Raw genomic sequence first — 17,192 nt, 5'->3', positions numbered from 1 at the left:
AAAAATCGAACACATCATTTTATGACTTAACTATCTATAATAAAAGGGAAACCCTATAATATAAAATATAACAAAAGAAAGGAAAAATGTAAAAGAGAAAAAAGAGGTCAGTAAATACTTGGATTATATGTTCAATGTAAATAATTCCAAACGTAGCAAAAAAAGAAAAACAAGATTTTTAAATTTAGTCCTTCTTAGATACTTCTTAAGTCCTTTTTCTTCGTTTCATCTATCTTTAATACTGTAATATTTGGTCTATGATGTTTATTCCATTCTCATGTTCTCAGGTTCACAATTGTTTTTTAATCCATAAAACTAAGTAAAAAACAAAGTCCCAAAAAAAAAAGACTTAGCATCAATCCACAATCCTCAGTCCACAATCCACGAAAAGAAAAAAGGAAGAAAAAGTAAATAGTAAAAAAGTATTTAATCCATACGGTGCAGTCTCTTGTAAAATAGTCCCTCTACGAATCTAAACCTCAAAAATCCATTTTATACGGTATTTTATATGGTAGAATCAGGTTAATTTATCTCATCAAAAGTTGATCAGTATTTTTCAAAGTCCAGTATATAATCTTGCAATATTTTAATTTTAATCCAAATTATATATAATGTTCTTTAAAAACGGAATCGTTCTTCAGAAACCGGAAGTCATTAAATACGTGATATTTTCAGTTGGTTAAATTCCCCTTTTCTTTAAGTTTCATCTCTTATTTGCAAGGCAATTACATTATTCTTTCCAGGGATGTGAAATACTTAAAGGGTATGTCTTGTCTATTACAGTTTGTTTAGAAAAGAAACAGTAAATAGTTGAAGAAAAAATAGAAAAGTAGATCTGGTTGTAGCTTGACTTTACGCCCAAGGATATGATTCTTAAAAGGAAAACTTTTCTTTGTTCGCCTTATTTCTTTTGAGTTCTTTTATTTTTCCAAAAATGATAAAATCCAAAAAAAGTACATTATTCTGTGCTTTCTTTTCTTTCTTTTCTGTTGATCTTTATTCTGTTGACCTCTGTTTTAGCTATTTGTGCTTGCTCCTTCGTGAGCAAGCCACTATGGCCGCGTCCTAGCCGAAACGGAGGCGCGGTTCTTCATCGTTTGGGGCTGCAGGGTATTCCCTTCCCTCCGGGAACGTGGCGTTCTGCCCTTCGGGACCAGGAGGCCCCCTGTTCTGGATTGAGCCCTCCGAGCTCGATCGAATCGCAATCGGTGATCCCCCAACACGAAAAAAGGAGTGACAGGGACGGAGCTCTATCCCCGTCCTCCCAGCGCGGCTCGATCCCCACCCGGAAGTCCCGCAAATCTTTTATTTCTACTTGGGCTATCTCTGTATAGTACTATTGTAGAAGAAAAGGAGAAGGAAGTGCTGTGGGTACTATTTTGAATCCCGAGATGGTTCAACACCTGATCTCTTTCACTTTTGGGGTGCCCCACCTAAGAAATTTACCTTGATGCCAAGAGAACTACATATGTTAATGTTTCTACAGTGAAAATATTATGGCTAAAGGCAGGTGTAGAGTCACCTATAAACTCTTAGTGATCATCTATCCCAGTCTGTTGTAATATCTTGGGATGATTTTTCAGTGGAATTGTAAAAATAAATTTATGTTTTTAGTATACTGTATTATTTTTCTCCCCCCTGTAGGTTCTGATGACAATAACTTGAATTCAATCTTTTATGAACATTTAACTCGCTCCCTTCAGCACAGCCTGTGTGGAGATTTACTCTTGGGGAGATGGGGAAACTACAGTACTGGAGATTGCTTTATTCTTGCTTCCGACTACCTCAATGCACTTGTACACCTTATAGAGATTGGCAATGGCTTAGTCACCTTTCAACTGAGAGGGCTTGAATTCAGAGGTAAAGTCTATGTGAATGCACTTTTCATTAATCTTCCTGTACTGCTTTCTGCTTCAGACATTGTAACATGCAAATTGAGTCCACTGGATTAATCAGTATTTTAGATTGAGATGCTCTGAGTCTGGGTAAAATTGATAGAGCTGAGCAAAGTTCATTTTATAATCTTAGATCATTTAACTTTACTTTCTTCAAATACGTCAACAAAAGAACATGGTATTTTTCTTTCATTAGTGAATTTTATTTTAGTAATTTCTGACATCTTTCCAATGATATAAGCCAGTGATGGCGAACCTATGGCACGGATGCCAAAGGTGTCACTCGGAGCCATATCTGCTGGCACGTTGCCCTAGCTTAGCTCCAACATGCATGTCTGTGCCAGCCAGCTGATTTTTGGCTCACACAGAGGCTCTGGGAGGGCATTTTTCACTTCCAGAGGGCCTCCAGGAGGGGGGGGTGATGTTTTTACTCTCCCCTGGCTCCAGGGAAGCCTTTGGAGCCTGGGGAGAGCAAAACACAAGCCTACTGGGCCTACCATACATTAGGAAACAGGCTGTTTCCGGCCACCAGAGGGCCTTGGGAGTGCGGGGGAAGCTGTTTTCACCCTCCCTAGGAATTGAATTATGGGTGTGGGCAGTCGCACACAGGCTCTGAGGAAAAAAAGGTTCACTTATACCATCACTGGTACAAGCGCTCTAGTTAAAAAAAATACCAATGATACAGACATCACTGATCAAATGAACATGAACTCCTGAAGGTCCTTAATTACTTATCCCAATATTACTCATCCCATTTTATACCAGAAAGCAAGCGCAAAATCATTATTTTTAAATTATCAGAACTGGTGATGTTAATGCTCCTATTTTAAAGAATTTATTTTTTCCATTTCAGGAACCTATTGTCAGCAACGAGAAGTAGAAGCTATCACTGAAGGGGTTGAAGAAGATGAAGGGTTTTGTTGCTGTGAACCTGGTCACATCCCTCATGTGTTGTCTTTTAATGCTGCCTTTGGCCAGCGTTGGCTCGCTTGGGAAGTTCTAGTCACAAAGTATGTCTTGGAGGGTTACAGTATCACTGACAACAGTGCTGCTTCCATGCTTCAGGTCTTTGACCTAAGGAAAATACTCACCACGTACTACGTCAAGGTATATCTCTAGCTCAGGAATGTAGAATTGCCTTCCTCTTTACAAATGAGTACAAAGCTGTTTTACCCATGCTATTAATATCTGTGGTATATACAGGCAGTCCTAACTTAACAAAAGTTCATTTAGTGACCATTCAAATTTACTGAATAAGGCACTGAAAAAAGTGACTTAATTACTGTTTTTCATATAACCACTGAGACATCCCCATGGTCACATATGACAGAATTCAGATGCTTGGAAACTGATTCATATTTATAACAGTTACAGTATCTTGGGCTTATGTGATAACCTTTTGCGACCTTCTGACAAGCAAAGCCAATGAGGAAGCCAGATTTAGTGTTGCTAACTTAACAATTTCAGTGATTCACTTAACAACTCTGGTAAAAAAAAAACATGAAATAGGGCAAAATTCATTTAACTACCGTATTTTTCGCTCTATAAGATGCACCTGCTGATAAGACGCACCTAGATTTTAGAGGAGGAAAATAGAAAAAAAATATTGGTGGGGCTTGGCGGCGGGCGGGACGCGCGAGGGAGCGAGCGATCCGGCATGTGATGGCGTTGGGGTGCGGAAAAACTGTTCTCGTGTCTAGTACTCTTGTTGTGCTGAGTTGTTGAAGTTCGCCTTTGGCTTCAGGAGTCAGCTGGAAAGCGGCGTGGCTGTTTTAAAAGCGGCGCGGCTGTTTTAAAAGATCGCAGCCGGCCTGGGGGGCTTCCCAGCACCCCCCCGAACCCGGGTTGGGGGTTTGGGGGGGTGCTGGAAATGTCGGGGGCGCACGGGCGGTTGCGCGCGCTCCCTGTCTCCCTGCTAGCCTTTGCCGGCGACAGTCCCCCTGACAGCGTTCGGATCCCCCCAGCAGAAGCCAAGGACCCCCAGAGTGGGGCGGCAGGGGAGGCGACCGCCTCTCTGCTCACCAAGTGTCGGGATACCCCCCCTCTGCTCCAGCGCCTCCCCCCCCTCCCTGCCTGCATCTTCGCTCCATAAGACGGGGCTGATTTTTCATCCTACTTTGGGAGGAAAAAAACTGCGTCTTATGGAGCGAAAAATATGGTATCTCACTTAGCAACATAAATTCTGGATTCAGTTTTGGTCATAAGTCGGGGACTACCTCTACACCAATATTGTAATTATTTTCAAAAGAATAGGTGAAACATGCCTATAGAAAAAATATTGGCTAGAAATGCACTATGTGCAGCCTCCCTGAGCTCCATTTTTGCTGGTAGACAGCTGCAAGAGGTGGTCATGGCCGAAAACAGCCTCAATGAGTGCTATCACGCTAGCCATGCCCCCCCTGGCCACCCCCCCTCCCCCAGGTCAAACACAATCCTGATGCATCCTTCAGTGAAACCGAGTTTGATACCCTTGTTCTAAATTGTTTCATGTTTGTTCCTGTACAGTAGTTCTCAATTATTTTCTGCCTTCCCCCCCACCCACCCCAAGGAAGTAAACATTTCACACACACACAATTCTCCATTGGGATGATTGTTTGCAATGTTCAGCACATTTTCGCTGAAAAAACTCAAGCGGCTTATCAGTGTGATTGGGGTGTAATGTGTTTAAATGATGCCTTAATTTATTTGGCTTCGTGCTGTCCACTGCCAACATTTTTAGACACAGTAAACATACCTGTCTTTCCTCTTCTCCTACTGGAGTCACAGTGAAACCAAGCGCTATGTACGCTTTGTCATATTTTCTCAACTTAGCTTTCGGGAGACTTACATTTGTCTCATTATCTCTGTCTCTCTCCTCCTTTCTTTTCATCTCTGTTAAATTATTATTATTATTATTATTATTACTATTTTACTATTATTTATTTATTTATTTATTTATTTATTTATTTATTTGATTTATATGCTGCCCCTCTCCGCAGACTCGGGGTGGCTAACAACAGTAATAAAACAGCATATAATAATAATCCAATACTAAAAACAGTTAAAAGCCCATTATTATAAAAACCAAACATACATACACATATACCATGCATAAAATTGTAGAGGCCTAGGGGAAAGAGTATCTCAATTCCCCCATGCCTGGCGGCAGAGGTGGGTTTTAAGCAGCTTACGAAAGGCAAGGAGGGTGGGGGCAATTCTAATCTCTGGGGGGAGTTGGTTCCAGAGGGCTGGGGCCGCCACAGAGAAGGCTCTTCCCCTGGGTCCTGCCAAGCGACATAGTTTAGTTGATGGGACCCGGAGAAGACCCACTCTGTGGGACCTAACTGGTCGCTGGGATTCATGCAGCAGAAGGCGGTCCCTGAGATAATCTGGCCCGGTGCCATGAAGGGCTTTGTAGGTCATAACCAACACTTTGAATTGTGACCGGAAACTGATCAGCAACCAATGCAGACTGCAGAGTGTTGGTGTAACATGGGCATATTTGGGAAAGCCCATGATTGCTCTCACAGCTGCATTCTACACAATCTGAAGTTTCCGAACACTTTTCAAAGGTAGCCCCATATAGAGAGCGTTACAGTAGTCGAGCCTCGAGGTGATGAGGGCATGAGTGACTGTGAGCAGTGACTCCCGGTCCAAATAGGGCCGCAACTGGTGCACCAGGCGAACCTGGGCAAACGCCCCCCTCGCCACAGCTGAAAGATGTTTCTCTAATGAGAGCTGTGGATCAAGGAGGACGCCCAAGTTGCGGACCCTCTCTGAGGGGGTCAATAATTCTCCCCCCAGGGTAATGGATAGACAGATGGGATTGTCCTTGGGAGGCAAGACCCACAGCCACTCCGTCTTGTCTGGGTTGAGTTTGAGTTTGTTGACACCCATCCAGGCCCCAACAGCCTCATTATTATTAATAATAATTAGATTTGTATGCCACCCCTGTCCGAGGACTCCATGATGTCTCTTAAGGGTTCATATCTCCTGCTCTGTACTGTGCTGTTTAGTACAAAACCCCCTACTCCTTGGGGCAAAAATAAAGCACATTTCCCGGGGTCGTACGCCCCCCCCTGGCATTGCTACATGCTCTCCCAAGGGGGCCCACCCCACTATTTGAGAAGCACTACAGCCAATAGAAAATCTGGGTATTTTCCTTTCTTCCATTTCTTTACCTTTCCTTTCCTTACTATGACTTGGGTCTAGTAAATGAACCATCAGGGTTCCACATCTACAGACGATGTGTTTAATCCTTCTTTATGTTTGCCAAATGTTTTAAAGTTACAACCAGATGTATATACAATGTTCCCTCGATTTTTGCGGGTTCAAACTTCGCGAAACGTCTATACCACGGTTTTTCAAAGATATTAATTAAAATATACTTTCTGTTTCCCCCCCCTATACCATGGTTTTTTCCGGCCTGATGACGTCATACGTCATCGCCAAACTTTCGTCCGCCTTTAATAAAATTTTTTTTTAATAAACTTTAATGAATAAACATGGTGAGTAATAATCTAAATGGTTGCTAAGGGAATGGGAAATGGTAATTTAGGGGTTTAATGTGTTAAGGGAAGGCTTGTGACACTGTTCATAGCCAAAAATAGGGTATTTACTTCCGCATCTCTACTTCGCGGAAATTCGGAACGCATCCCCTGCGAAAATCGAGGGAACACTGTATTCTAATAACTAATGTTTTATTTTGTAGGGTATCATCTATTATGTAATATCCTCTCCCAAGCTAGAGGAATGGTTATCAAATGAAACAATGCAAGAAGGATTGCAGCAATGTGCAGACCAAAATTACGTAGATTTAGACCCGACATTTAATCCTAATATTGATGAGGATTATGATCATCGGCTAGCAGGAGTTTCAAGAGAAAGTTTTTGTATAATTTATCTCAACTGGGTAGAATACTGCTGCTCTCAGAGAGAAAAAGTAAGTATTTTTTAATGATTAAAAAATCCTTTGAAGATATGCTATCTTATCTCTTAAAGAACATCTAAATCCTGAAAATGTGAAAGAATTGGGAGTTGAACTTCTTAACTGAATCATATATATATGTAACATATTTTTGCTGACAATGAAAAGGATTTTTAAGAAAACTCGACAAAAAGATCACACACACACACACATATTTGCTTAAAGTATTTGTATTAGCTCTGAAGAGAATTTATTGCTATCAAGAACCTACTCAGTAATAACAATATCTCACAATTTACTTTTTCAAAGTGAAAATATACTTGGGTATTATTCTCCACTTTTTTTCTTAAGAAAGTAGAAAACAATGATAGAAAGTTACAGTTTGAGTTATATGGTGTAACATAATGGTATTATGCACACAGAAACATCTTATATTCTTTACCTAATGTTTTCAACTTTTGTTTTCGTTTTTACTCAAAGCCACTCAATGCAGATAAGGATTCTTCTCTGGTTACCCTTTGCTACGGACTGTCTGTTCTTGGTCGAAGAGCTCTGGGAACGGCTTCACATCATATGGCTAGGTACTCTTGTTTATTATTCCAGAATAGGTCTCCTAGAATATAGCTGTACCTTTTTCCATTCCCACTCTTAATTTAATTTACCAGATTTGAGTAGCTAATTTCAGTCTCTAAATATTAGTGACAAAATCTGACAGAGGAAGTTTATCCTGCTGCAGTTTTCCTCCATAATCATTTAGTACTTAGACCTCTTAGGCCTTGCTTTTTGACCTTTATGACCCTCATCTTGATGATTGTAAGAAAATGTTTTCAATGAAAAAAATTGCAACTCCTTTATGCAATACAGTGTTTCCTTGATTTCCACAGGGGATGTGTTCCGAGACTGCCCGCGAAAGTCGAATTTCCGCGAAGTAGAGATGCGGAAGTAAATACCCTATTTTTGGCTATGGACAGTATCACAAGCCTTCCCTTAACACTTAAAACCCCTAAATTACCATTTCCCATTCCCTTAACAACCATTTACTCACCATTATTACTGGTACTCACTATTGAATAAGACACTTAGTGATCCTGATATTTATAAACATAATTATTTATTAAAAAATAATTATTTTTTTGTTATTTATTTGCAAAAATTATTAGTTTAGCGATGATGTATGACGTCATCGGGCGGGAAAAACCGTGGTATAGGAAAAAAACCATGAAGTATTTTTTAATTACCGTATATACTCGAGTATAAGCCGAGTTTTTCAGCCCCAAAAATGGGCTGAAAAACACAACCTCGGCTTATACTCGGGTCATTGACAAAGTCACCACATGAGGGCGTCATTGCTTGAGCCAGAGCGAGGAGGCACCAGCTTTTGTCCCCTCTCGCACGCCGTAGTTCCTCTCCCTGGCTCAAGCAAAGGAGGCAGCCATTTGCTCCAACCGAGAGGGGAAAAAAGCAATGGGAAGCCGGTGAGGTCGTGTGTGTGTGTGTGTGTGTGTGTGTGTGTGCATGCCCCCTCTCCCCCCCACCGTGAAAAAAGCCAGCTACCTCTTGCTGAAACCCAGAGGCTTTTTTTTTTACTCCCTGTGTGTATTTGTCAACAGGTTTACAGTAACTATTCCTTGCTCTCTCTGCATTGCCCTTAGTTGGATTAAAAAGGCCCCCTGCTGTCACATTCTCCTCCCCCTCCTTTGAAAGGATTTAAACTGTTTAAAAAATGGTATTTTGTGGTAGTTGCTGTCCTTGCTTGGATAGGATCTAATAATGTGTTATGAGGCAGAGCTAGACAGGAATTCTTTTTCTATCTGTCTATCTTTCTATCTATCTATTTTTCTATCTATCTATTTTTCTATCTGTCTGTCTGTCTGTCTATCTTTCTATCTATATCTGTCTGTCTATCTATCTATCTATCTATCTATCTATCTGTATCTATTTCTATCTATCTATCTATTTTTCTATCTTTCTATCTATCTATTTTTCTATCTATCTATTTTTCTTTCTTTCTATCTATCTATCTGTATCTATTTCTATCTATCTATCTATCTATCTATCTATTTTTCTATCTGTCTGTCTGTCTGTCTATCTATCTATCTATATCTATCTATCTATCTATCTATCTATCTATTTGGTTTTCTATGCTGATAACCTCACAGCAGCTAATGCTGAAGCTCTTCTTTGGATACACTTATTTATTTGTTTGTTTGTTTGTTTATTTATTTAATTGGATTTGTATGCCATCCCTCTCCAAGGACTCAGGGTGGCTCACAGCATATATAAAAACAGAACAATAATGTAAATCCAATTAATGATGAGAAGGAATCCAGTTTTGAAGGATTTTAACTCTTAGGTTTTAGCTTTGTTGCTGATCGAGCTACTTTTTTTACTTTTTAATTTATTGTTAATATTGTTAATTTGTTTACCCTCTTTTAAATTTACAGAGCTAGTTTACTGGTTTTCTTTAAAATAAATATTCTAAAACATGTCTCAATTAATGTAATTTTATTGTTTTCCATTTTTATAAGTTACCAGTAGCCACTGCATTTTCTAACCTCGGCTTATACTCGGGTCAATACGTTTTCCCAGTTTTTGTGGCAAAAATTGGTGCCTCGGCTTATACTCGGGTCGGCTTATACTCGAGTATATACAGTAATATTTTTTGAAAAACCGTGGTATAGGCTATTCGCGAAGTTCGAACCCGCGAAAATCGAGGGAACACTGTATAGTTGTTTGTTAGGCCTTTGGCATTCCCTGAGCTTGCTTTTCTCCGTCCAAATATTTCACTCTAGCTAACCACATCAGTGCATGGTGAAGTGCAGTTTGCCATCTTCTTTCATTAGTGTAATTGTTTCTTCTTTGGTTGTTGATTTAGTGCTGGTTCCTATTCTGGCTTTGGTTAATAAGTGCAGGATGATCTTCGATCTGTTTGCCCCTTTCTTTGATTTTGGTTGCTTCCTTTTTTGGAATGGTTCATAGCTAGACCTTATCTCAATATGTCTGTTAATGGCTGATTTCTCAGAGTGACTAACCTTTAAAACAGTGTTTCTCAATCTCGGCATCTTGAAAATATGTAGACTTCAAGTAACGGAATTCTGGAAGCTGAAAGTCCACACATCTTGAAACTTCAAAGGTTGAGAAACACTGCTGTAAAGAATATGCTTGCATTTTTGGATCTTTTGATTTAGTTATTTTGATATAGTTATTGACCAGCACTGAGTTGGTATTTGAGACAAGCTCAGTGTGGAAGAATTGGGAGTTGAACTTCTTAGCTGACTTCCATATATATATTTGCTTAAAGTGTTTACATTAGCTCTGAAGATAATTTATTGCTACTAAGAACTGCCAAGAAAAAGAAAAGGGAACTGAGAGAATCTTTCCCTTAAGGTCAAGAATAGAATAAGTATAAAATTGATTCTGAGGAAAGTGAAAGACTCTGAGACACAGAAATTGATTCTGAGGGAAGTGAAAGATTCTGAGACACAGCAAATAAGCCATTTGCTTATTCAGTAAATAACTGCAGAGTACAAGGTAATGCAAGTTTCCAGACAGAGCTACTACTGTTTTCATTAACCCAAATAATTTATGCCACTTTTCTGTCAAATAATTTGAGGATGATTAGTTTCCCTGTAGTGTTTCAGCCATTCTTGAATACATAGTCAGGACAGATGAGGAACTGAAAAATGATTGCCATCCTTTTTTCTTAACTCTCCTGATTTATATCTGTTTATTATGGCATTTTAAATTTGCTTGGGCAGTCCACAATGTTTATACAGAAATGAAAGTCTTACTTTCTTCAGCTAATTTTAGAATACTGAATGCTTGCTTTAATGTTTGGGGTTTCTCTCCCAAACCAAACAGTAATCTGGAATCTTTCCTGTATGGGCTCCATGCCTTGTTTAAAGGAGACTTTCGTATATCATCAATTCGAGATGAATGGATTTTTGCAGACATGGAATTACTGAGAAAAGTGGTGGTCCCTGGAATACGCATGTCACTAAAACTCCATCAGGTATAAAGAATGCTTGCACACATGCACATTGGCCAAAAGTGACGTAGATAATTATAATCCAAACTCTGTGGGTTTGTAAAAGTCCTCTCATTAGTAAAAAGTTGATTGAAGAGCAAATGAAGCTCTTGGAAATGGAAACAGTTTTAGTAATATATGAGGAAAAAATTTAATTGTGAAATGAATGCCAATAAATATAGTAAAAATTAATTCAGTGTTATATTCATTTATTCATTCGTTCATTTGTTCATTCATTCACTCATTCAATTTCTGTTGCCACCCGTCTCAAGCAAGTGACTCTAATATCATCTGTTAAATTTATGAAATTTATCAGAGTTATTCACTGAGATGGGCGGCTTTAGAAGTTGAACAAAATAAATACATAAATAATGCATGGTTCATACATTTATTTGTATACAGAGTGGGAATGTGTTAAAATAATGTCCCAATAGACCGAAAAATAAATGGATATTGACTGGCAATAGTATTCTTTGTCAGTTTGTTTAGGATAATTTATCAGGAAAGGAAAACATTAAATTCCAAGAAGTAAATCGGCTTTGAATTTTTTGCAGTTTCTGTTTGAACGGGATTTATTTGCACAAATAGCTTCATAATTAAATATATGTAAGTTATGTGTATTTCGTTTACTGCCCATATTAGCAGGAGCAGCAGTTCAATATAGAGTGAATAGATATTTTGAATACATATTTCAACAGATCTGTTTGGTATGTTTTTAAACAAGGTTACCTCATTTAAGAAAGAACAGGACTGAGCAAATTTGGGGTTGGAATTAAACAGAGAAGGGGAGAATTGAGAATTTAGGAATTGAAGGGAAGAATATCGGCTTAAGAAAAACATTAAACAATGAAGAAAGCTGTTTCCCTAAAGGCTAAAAAATTTACTACTATATAATCATTTGTAGATAACAGACTAGGTTTTAAGCTGATATAAAACAACTCAGCCATACATATAAGACAAAGCCATACTTTGTCACTGGTTTCAAAATTCCCTGGTATTGTTTTATCAAATTTTCCCTGGTCTCCATTGTTTGACTATTTTCTCATTTTTTAGTACCAAACCTTCAGAAGCATATATTTGTTTCCTATGCATGTCTTAAAAACAAATGCATTTTACATCTTTTGGCAAGGGGGAAAAAACTATGTACAAGATACGAACCCCTCGTCTTACGAACAACTCGTGATACGAACCCGGGGTTCAGAAAAATTTTGCCTCTTCTTACGAACTTTTTTCGAGTTACGAACCGGCGTTCGGAGACTGCTGGGAAGCCGCGCGGCTGTTTTAAAAGGTGACAACCGGGCGGCGGGGCTTCCCAGAAGCCTCCCGAACGCCGGTTCGTAACTCGAACAAAGTTCGTAAGAAGAGGCAAAATTTTTCTGAACCCCGGGTTCGGTTCGGGAGGTTGCTGGGAAGCCCCCCAGTTCGGCTGTCACCTTTTAAAACAGCCGCGCCGCTTCCCAGCTGTCTCCCGAAGCCGAACGCGGAAGTTCGGCTTTAGCGTTCGGCTTCAGGAGACAGCTGGGAAGCGGCGCGGCTGTTTTAAAAGGTCGCAGCCGGTCTGGGGGGCTTCCCAGCACCCCCCCGAACCCCGGACCCGGGTTCGGGGGGGTGCTGGGATGCCCCCCAGGCCGGCTGCGACCTTTTAAAACAGCCGCGCCGCTTCCCAGCTGTCTCCCGAAGCCGAACGCGGAAGTTCGGCTTTAGCGTTCGGCTTCAGGAGACAGCTGGGAAGCGGCGCGGCTGTTTTAAAAGGTCGCAGCCGGCCTGGGGGGCTTGCCAGCACCCCCCCGAACCCCGAACCCGGGTTCGGGGGGGTGCTGGGAAGCCCCCCAGGCCGGCTGTCACCTTTTAAAACAGCCGCGCGGCTTCCCAGCATTCGCCGAAAGCTGTTTTTTTGCGGGGGTTTTTTGGGTTGCACGGATTAATTGACTTTACATTGTTTCCTATGGGAAACAATGTTTCGTCTTACGAACCTTTCGTCTTACGAACCTCCTCCTTGCACCAATTAAGTTCGTATCATGAGGTATTACTGTATGTTAATTGCATTTGGTATTGCTGTGGTGCCAGATGTCACAAATCCATCCCTGGAGAAATGTATGGCTGAGTTGTTTTATATCTCAGCTTAAAACCTAGTCTGTGATCTACAAATGATTATATAGTAGTAAATTTGTTAGCCTTTAGGGAAACAGCTTTCTTCATTGCTTAATGTTTTTCTTAAGCCAATAACTAGATGCAATCTTAAATAATTGAGTTTGGCAGAATATAAGCTTTGACTATATAATTTTAGTGCACACTAAAACTCTTATGTCTTGAATATATATAGCTGTGTTAAGCCCAGCTAAAATGAAATTAACCTTTAGATGACCCTAACAGATAACTTCAGCTGTTTTGGAGGGAAACATAGAACATTCATATTTGGAAGGGTTCTTTCCAGAATTATGATTGGTTAAGGCTCTGTGGGCCCAGAGTATTAATTACAGGGATTTGTCTGTTGTTTTTAGTTCAGTTCAATTTGAGTCAGTAAATGCTGTTGTATCTATGCTGGCCTGTTCTTGCCTATTGCAGCCCACTACACAATATAAACAATGTTTCTCAACTGTGGCAGTTTGAAGATGTGTGGACTTCCCCTCCCAAAATTCCTCAGCCAAACTTGCTGTTCTAGGAGTTGTAGTGCACATATCTTCAAGTTGCCAAGGCTCAGCACCACTGGATTAGAATATAATCATTTCCCTTTTCACAATAAAGGCTCATATTGATATGGTAATGTTTTTACTCTTCGGTTTAGGATCATTTCACCTCTCCTGATGAATACGATGACCCTGCTGTTCTCTATGAAGCTATCACAACGCATGAACAGAACCTGGTTATAGCTCACGAGGGGGACCCGGCTTGGCGAAGTGCTGTACTTTCTAATTCTCCCTCCCTACTTGCCCTTCGTCATGTGATGGACGATGGCACCAACGAATACAAGATCATCATGCTGAACAAGCGCTATCTAATCTTCAGAGTTATTAAAGTAAATATTATTCATGGGGTGGATGAGACCATATGTTCTAGGATGAGACATAATTGTAGAGTATAGGCATTTATTACTTTCTACTATGAAATTGATGGTTTTGATTTTTTTTTTAAATTCCTTTTTAAATGCAGTGATTTTGCTAAGCAACTCTTTAGTGTTAAATTGTTCTAGGTTTTTAAATACTTTGATTAGGGAAATCTGCAGGACTTCCACAAAAGACCCCCAATTATATTTTATACTTAATTCTATAATTGGGAAAAGTATAGCACAGGTATCTCTCATTACTTTGCTACATCTTACTTCTTACAGCACATTGATAACAGTTTTTATCTATTTATTGTGTATAAGCAAATTTTAAATTTGTTTACGCCAATGCTTAGAAGTAGAATAAATAATGATATAATATATGCATGAATGGGTTCCATAAAGTTAAATACAAAGGCTGCATGTTTCTGAAGTCATTAAATGCATTTTACTTATTTTTCTAAAAGATAGAACTTTAATGTATAATTTTAAAATTGTCTAAATCTTGAGGTTATTTAGGATTAGGATGGAAGTGTACGTGCACGCACCTTCCTGTTTTCAGTATGCATTTAAAAAGCATCTACAGAGACTCTCGATCATCCATGTAATATTTTCCCCAAGGATTTCTTTTTTCAAAAGGCAATTAGATTTTCTTAGGGTTTTTTTTCCCTTTGAAAACGTTTCACTTCACATGCAAGATGCTTCTTCAGTTCCCCGCCTGTTAGTTAGAACCAAAGAAACTTCTTGGATGAAAAATGAAATGTTTTCAAAGGAGAAAAACAAACAAACAAGAAAGTTCAGTTGCCTTTTGGGGTTGGGGGAAACACTTTTGCGACTTTAGAAAATGTTTGTAATTTTAGACTGCTTTCGTACTAGTAGATTTATTTGATAAAATCAGTGAATATTTCATGTCATAAGATTCATGTAGTTATAGCTGTCTGGTTTGCATTTTGCCACACTTATTTTCCTAACATTCCTTCTGGTTTTTGTTTTTTTGCAGGTAAATAAGGAATGTGTCCGTGGCCTTTGGGCTGGGCAGCAGCAGGAGTTGGTTTTCTTACGTAATCGAAACCCAGAAAGAGGGAGCATCCAAAATGCAAAACAAGCTTTGAGGAACATGATCAACTCATCTTGTGATCAGCCTATTGGATACCCAATTTATGTGTCCCCTCTGACAACTTCATATTCTGATAGTCATGAACAGCTAAGAGAAATTCTTGGTGGTGCCATCAGTCTTGGAAACATCAAGAACTTCATAGTATCTACATGGCACAGGTGAGTAAAATAAGTCTCCAAGGTATAGTTGCCCAGCCTAGTATATTTAATTAGAATGGTACACTATAAAGTTTTATTTTATCACTTTTCTTTTTATGGTGCAAACTCTGAGTAAGATTCCTGTCAAAACAAGAATATTGCTTTTATTAGAAATATGGAAAGCTTATTACAGTATTTTGTCAACAGTCAGTTTCAATATCAGTTGTGTTATCTACCTCCTGCATACATTAACTGTGGATAAAGTTTGCTTTTTGTGAAACTCTTTTCCAGGCACAAAATACTCCCTTAATATTTCTATTGAATTCCAGGGATGATTTGTAAGTTTCTGAAGGCAAATTAGACAATACAGTCTTACCTGTTTTGTTTCTCCCCTCCCTACAACAACTGAGAAAACTGGTGTTGTGTTGTATTGTGTTAAATAACTTTTGAACCAGATCCACTTGCTTACTTTTATCTGGCTCAATAAACTGTTATGAGATAGATGCAGGGATGGAGAACTGTGTGTATATGTGTTTGTTTGTGTGTGTGTGTGTGTATACATACACACACACACACACATTTACACACAATTCTCTCTCTCTCTCTCTCTCTCTCTTTATATATATATATATACAGTATGTATATATATATATACAGTGATCCCCCGATCATTGCGAGGGTTCCGTTCCAGGACCCCTCGCAATGATCGGGTTTTCGCGAAGTAGCGCTGCGGAAGTAAAAACACCATCTGCGCATGCGCAGATGGTGTTTTTACTTCCGCTGCAGCAGCGAGGAGCCGAAGATTGGGGTTTTAAAACACCCGCGCGGCTTACAAACTGAGCCCTAAAGCCAAGCGCCAAAGGCGAACTTCTGCGCTTGGCTTCAGGACTCGGTTTGGAAGCCGCGCGAGTGTTTTAACAGGTCTCCGCCATCATGGGGAGCTTCCTAGCACCCCCCCGAGCCCCCAACCCGGGTTTGGGGGGTGCTAGGAAGCTCCCATTGTTGGCGGAGACCTTTTAAAACACTCGCGCGGCTTCCAAACTGAGTCCTGAAGCCAAGCGCCAAAGGCGAACTTCTGCGCTTGGCTTCAGGACTCAGTTTGGAAGCCGCGCGAGTGTTTTAAAAGGTCTTCGCCAACAATGGGAGCTTCCTAGCACCCCCCAAACCCGGGTTGGGGGCTCGGGGGGGGTGCTAGGAAGCTCCCCATGATGGCGGAGACCTGTTAAAACACTCGCGCGGCTTCCAAACCGAGTCCTGAAGCCAAGCGCAGAAGTTCGCCTTTGGCGCTTGGCTTCAGGACTCAGTTTGGAAGCCGCGCGAGTGTTTTAAAAGGTCTCCGCCAACAATGGGAGCTTCCTAGCACCCCCCAAACCCGGGTTGGGGGCTCGGGGGGGGTGCTAGGAAGCTCCCCATGATGGCGGAGACCTGTTAAAACACTCGCGCGGCTTCCAAACCGAGTCCTGAAGCCAAGCGCAGAAGTTCGCCTTTGGTGCTTGGCTTCAGGACTCGGTTTGGAAGCCGCGCGAGTGTTTTAAAAGGTCTCCGCCAACAATGGGATCTTCCTAGCACCCCCCAAACCCGGGTTGGGGCCTCGGGGGGGGGTGCTAGGAAGCTCCCCATGATGACGGAGACCTGTTAAAACACTCGCGCGGCTTCCAAACCGAGTCCTGAAGCCAAGCGCCAAAGGCGAACTTCTGCGCTTGGCTTCAGGACTCGGTTTGGAAGCCGCGCGAGTGTTTTAACAGGTCTCCGCCATCATGGGGAGCTTCCTAGCACCCCCCCTGAGCCCCCAACCCGGGTTTGGGGGGTGCTAGGAAGATCCCATTGTTGGCGGAGACCTTTTAAAACACTCGCGCGGCTTCCAAAACAAGTCCTGAAGCCAAGCGCCAAAGGCGAACTTCTGCGCTTGGCTTCAGGACTCGGTTTGGAAGCCGCGCGAGTGTTTTAACAGGTCTCCGCCAACAATGGGAGCTTCCTAGCACCCCCCCCGAGCCCCCAACCCGGGTTTGGGGGGTGCTAGGAAGCTCCCATTGTTGGCGGAGACCTTTTAAAACACTCGCGCGGCTT

General features: G+C 40.8%; 1 protein-coding gene across 4 annotated transcripts in view; it reads left to right on the top strand.

Moving 5' to 3' along the window:
• PCNX1 (pecanex 1) overlaps positions 1-17,192 on the top strand; it is a 116,562-nt gene that overhangs the window by 86,887 nt on the left and 12,483 nt on the right. For all 4 annotated transcript variants that reach the window (XM_070758419.1, XM_070758428.1, XM_070758409.1 and 1 more), the window contains 7 exons: positions 1,645-1,860; positions 2,749-3,002; positions 6,586-6,816; positions 7,282-7,382; positions 10,663-10,813; positions 13,614-13,844; positions 14,872-15,146. In XM_070758419.1, the coding sequence (XP_070614520.1) occupies positions 1,645-1,860; positions 2,749-3,002; positions 6,586-6,816; positions 7,282-7,382; positions 10,663-10,813; positions 13,614-13,844; positions 14,872-15,146 (1,459 nt within the window). The remainder of the gene's footprint in view (positions 1-1,644; positions 1,861-2,748; positions 3,003-6,585; positions 6,817-7,281; positions 7,383-10,662; positions 10,814-13,613; positions 13,845-14,871; positions 15,147-17,192) is intronic.

The sequence above is a fragment of the Erythrolamprus reginae genome, chromosome 1 (assembly GCF_031021105.1).
Source record: "Erythrolamprus reginae isolate rEryReg1 chromosome 1, rEryReg1.hap1, whole genome shotgun sequence".
Classification (NCBI taxonomy): Eukaryota; Metazoa; Chordata; class Lepidosauria; order Squamata; family Dipsadidae; genus Erythrolamprus; species Erythrolamprus reginae.
This window is presented reverse-complemented; position numbering and strand designations above follow the sequence as displayed.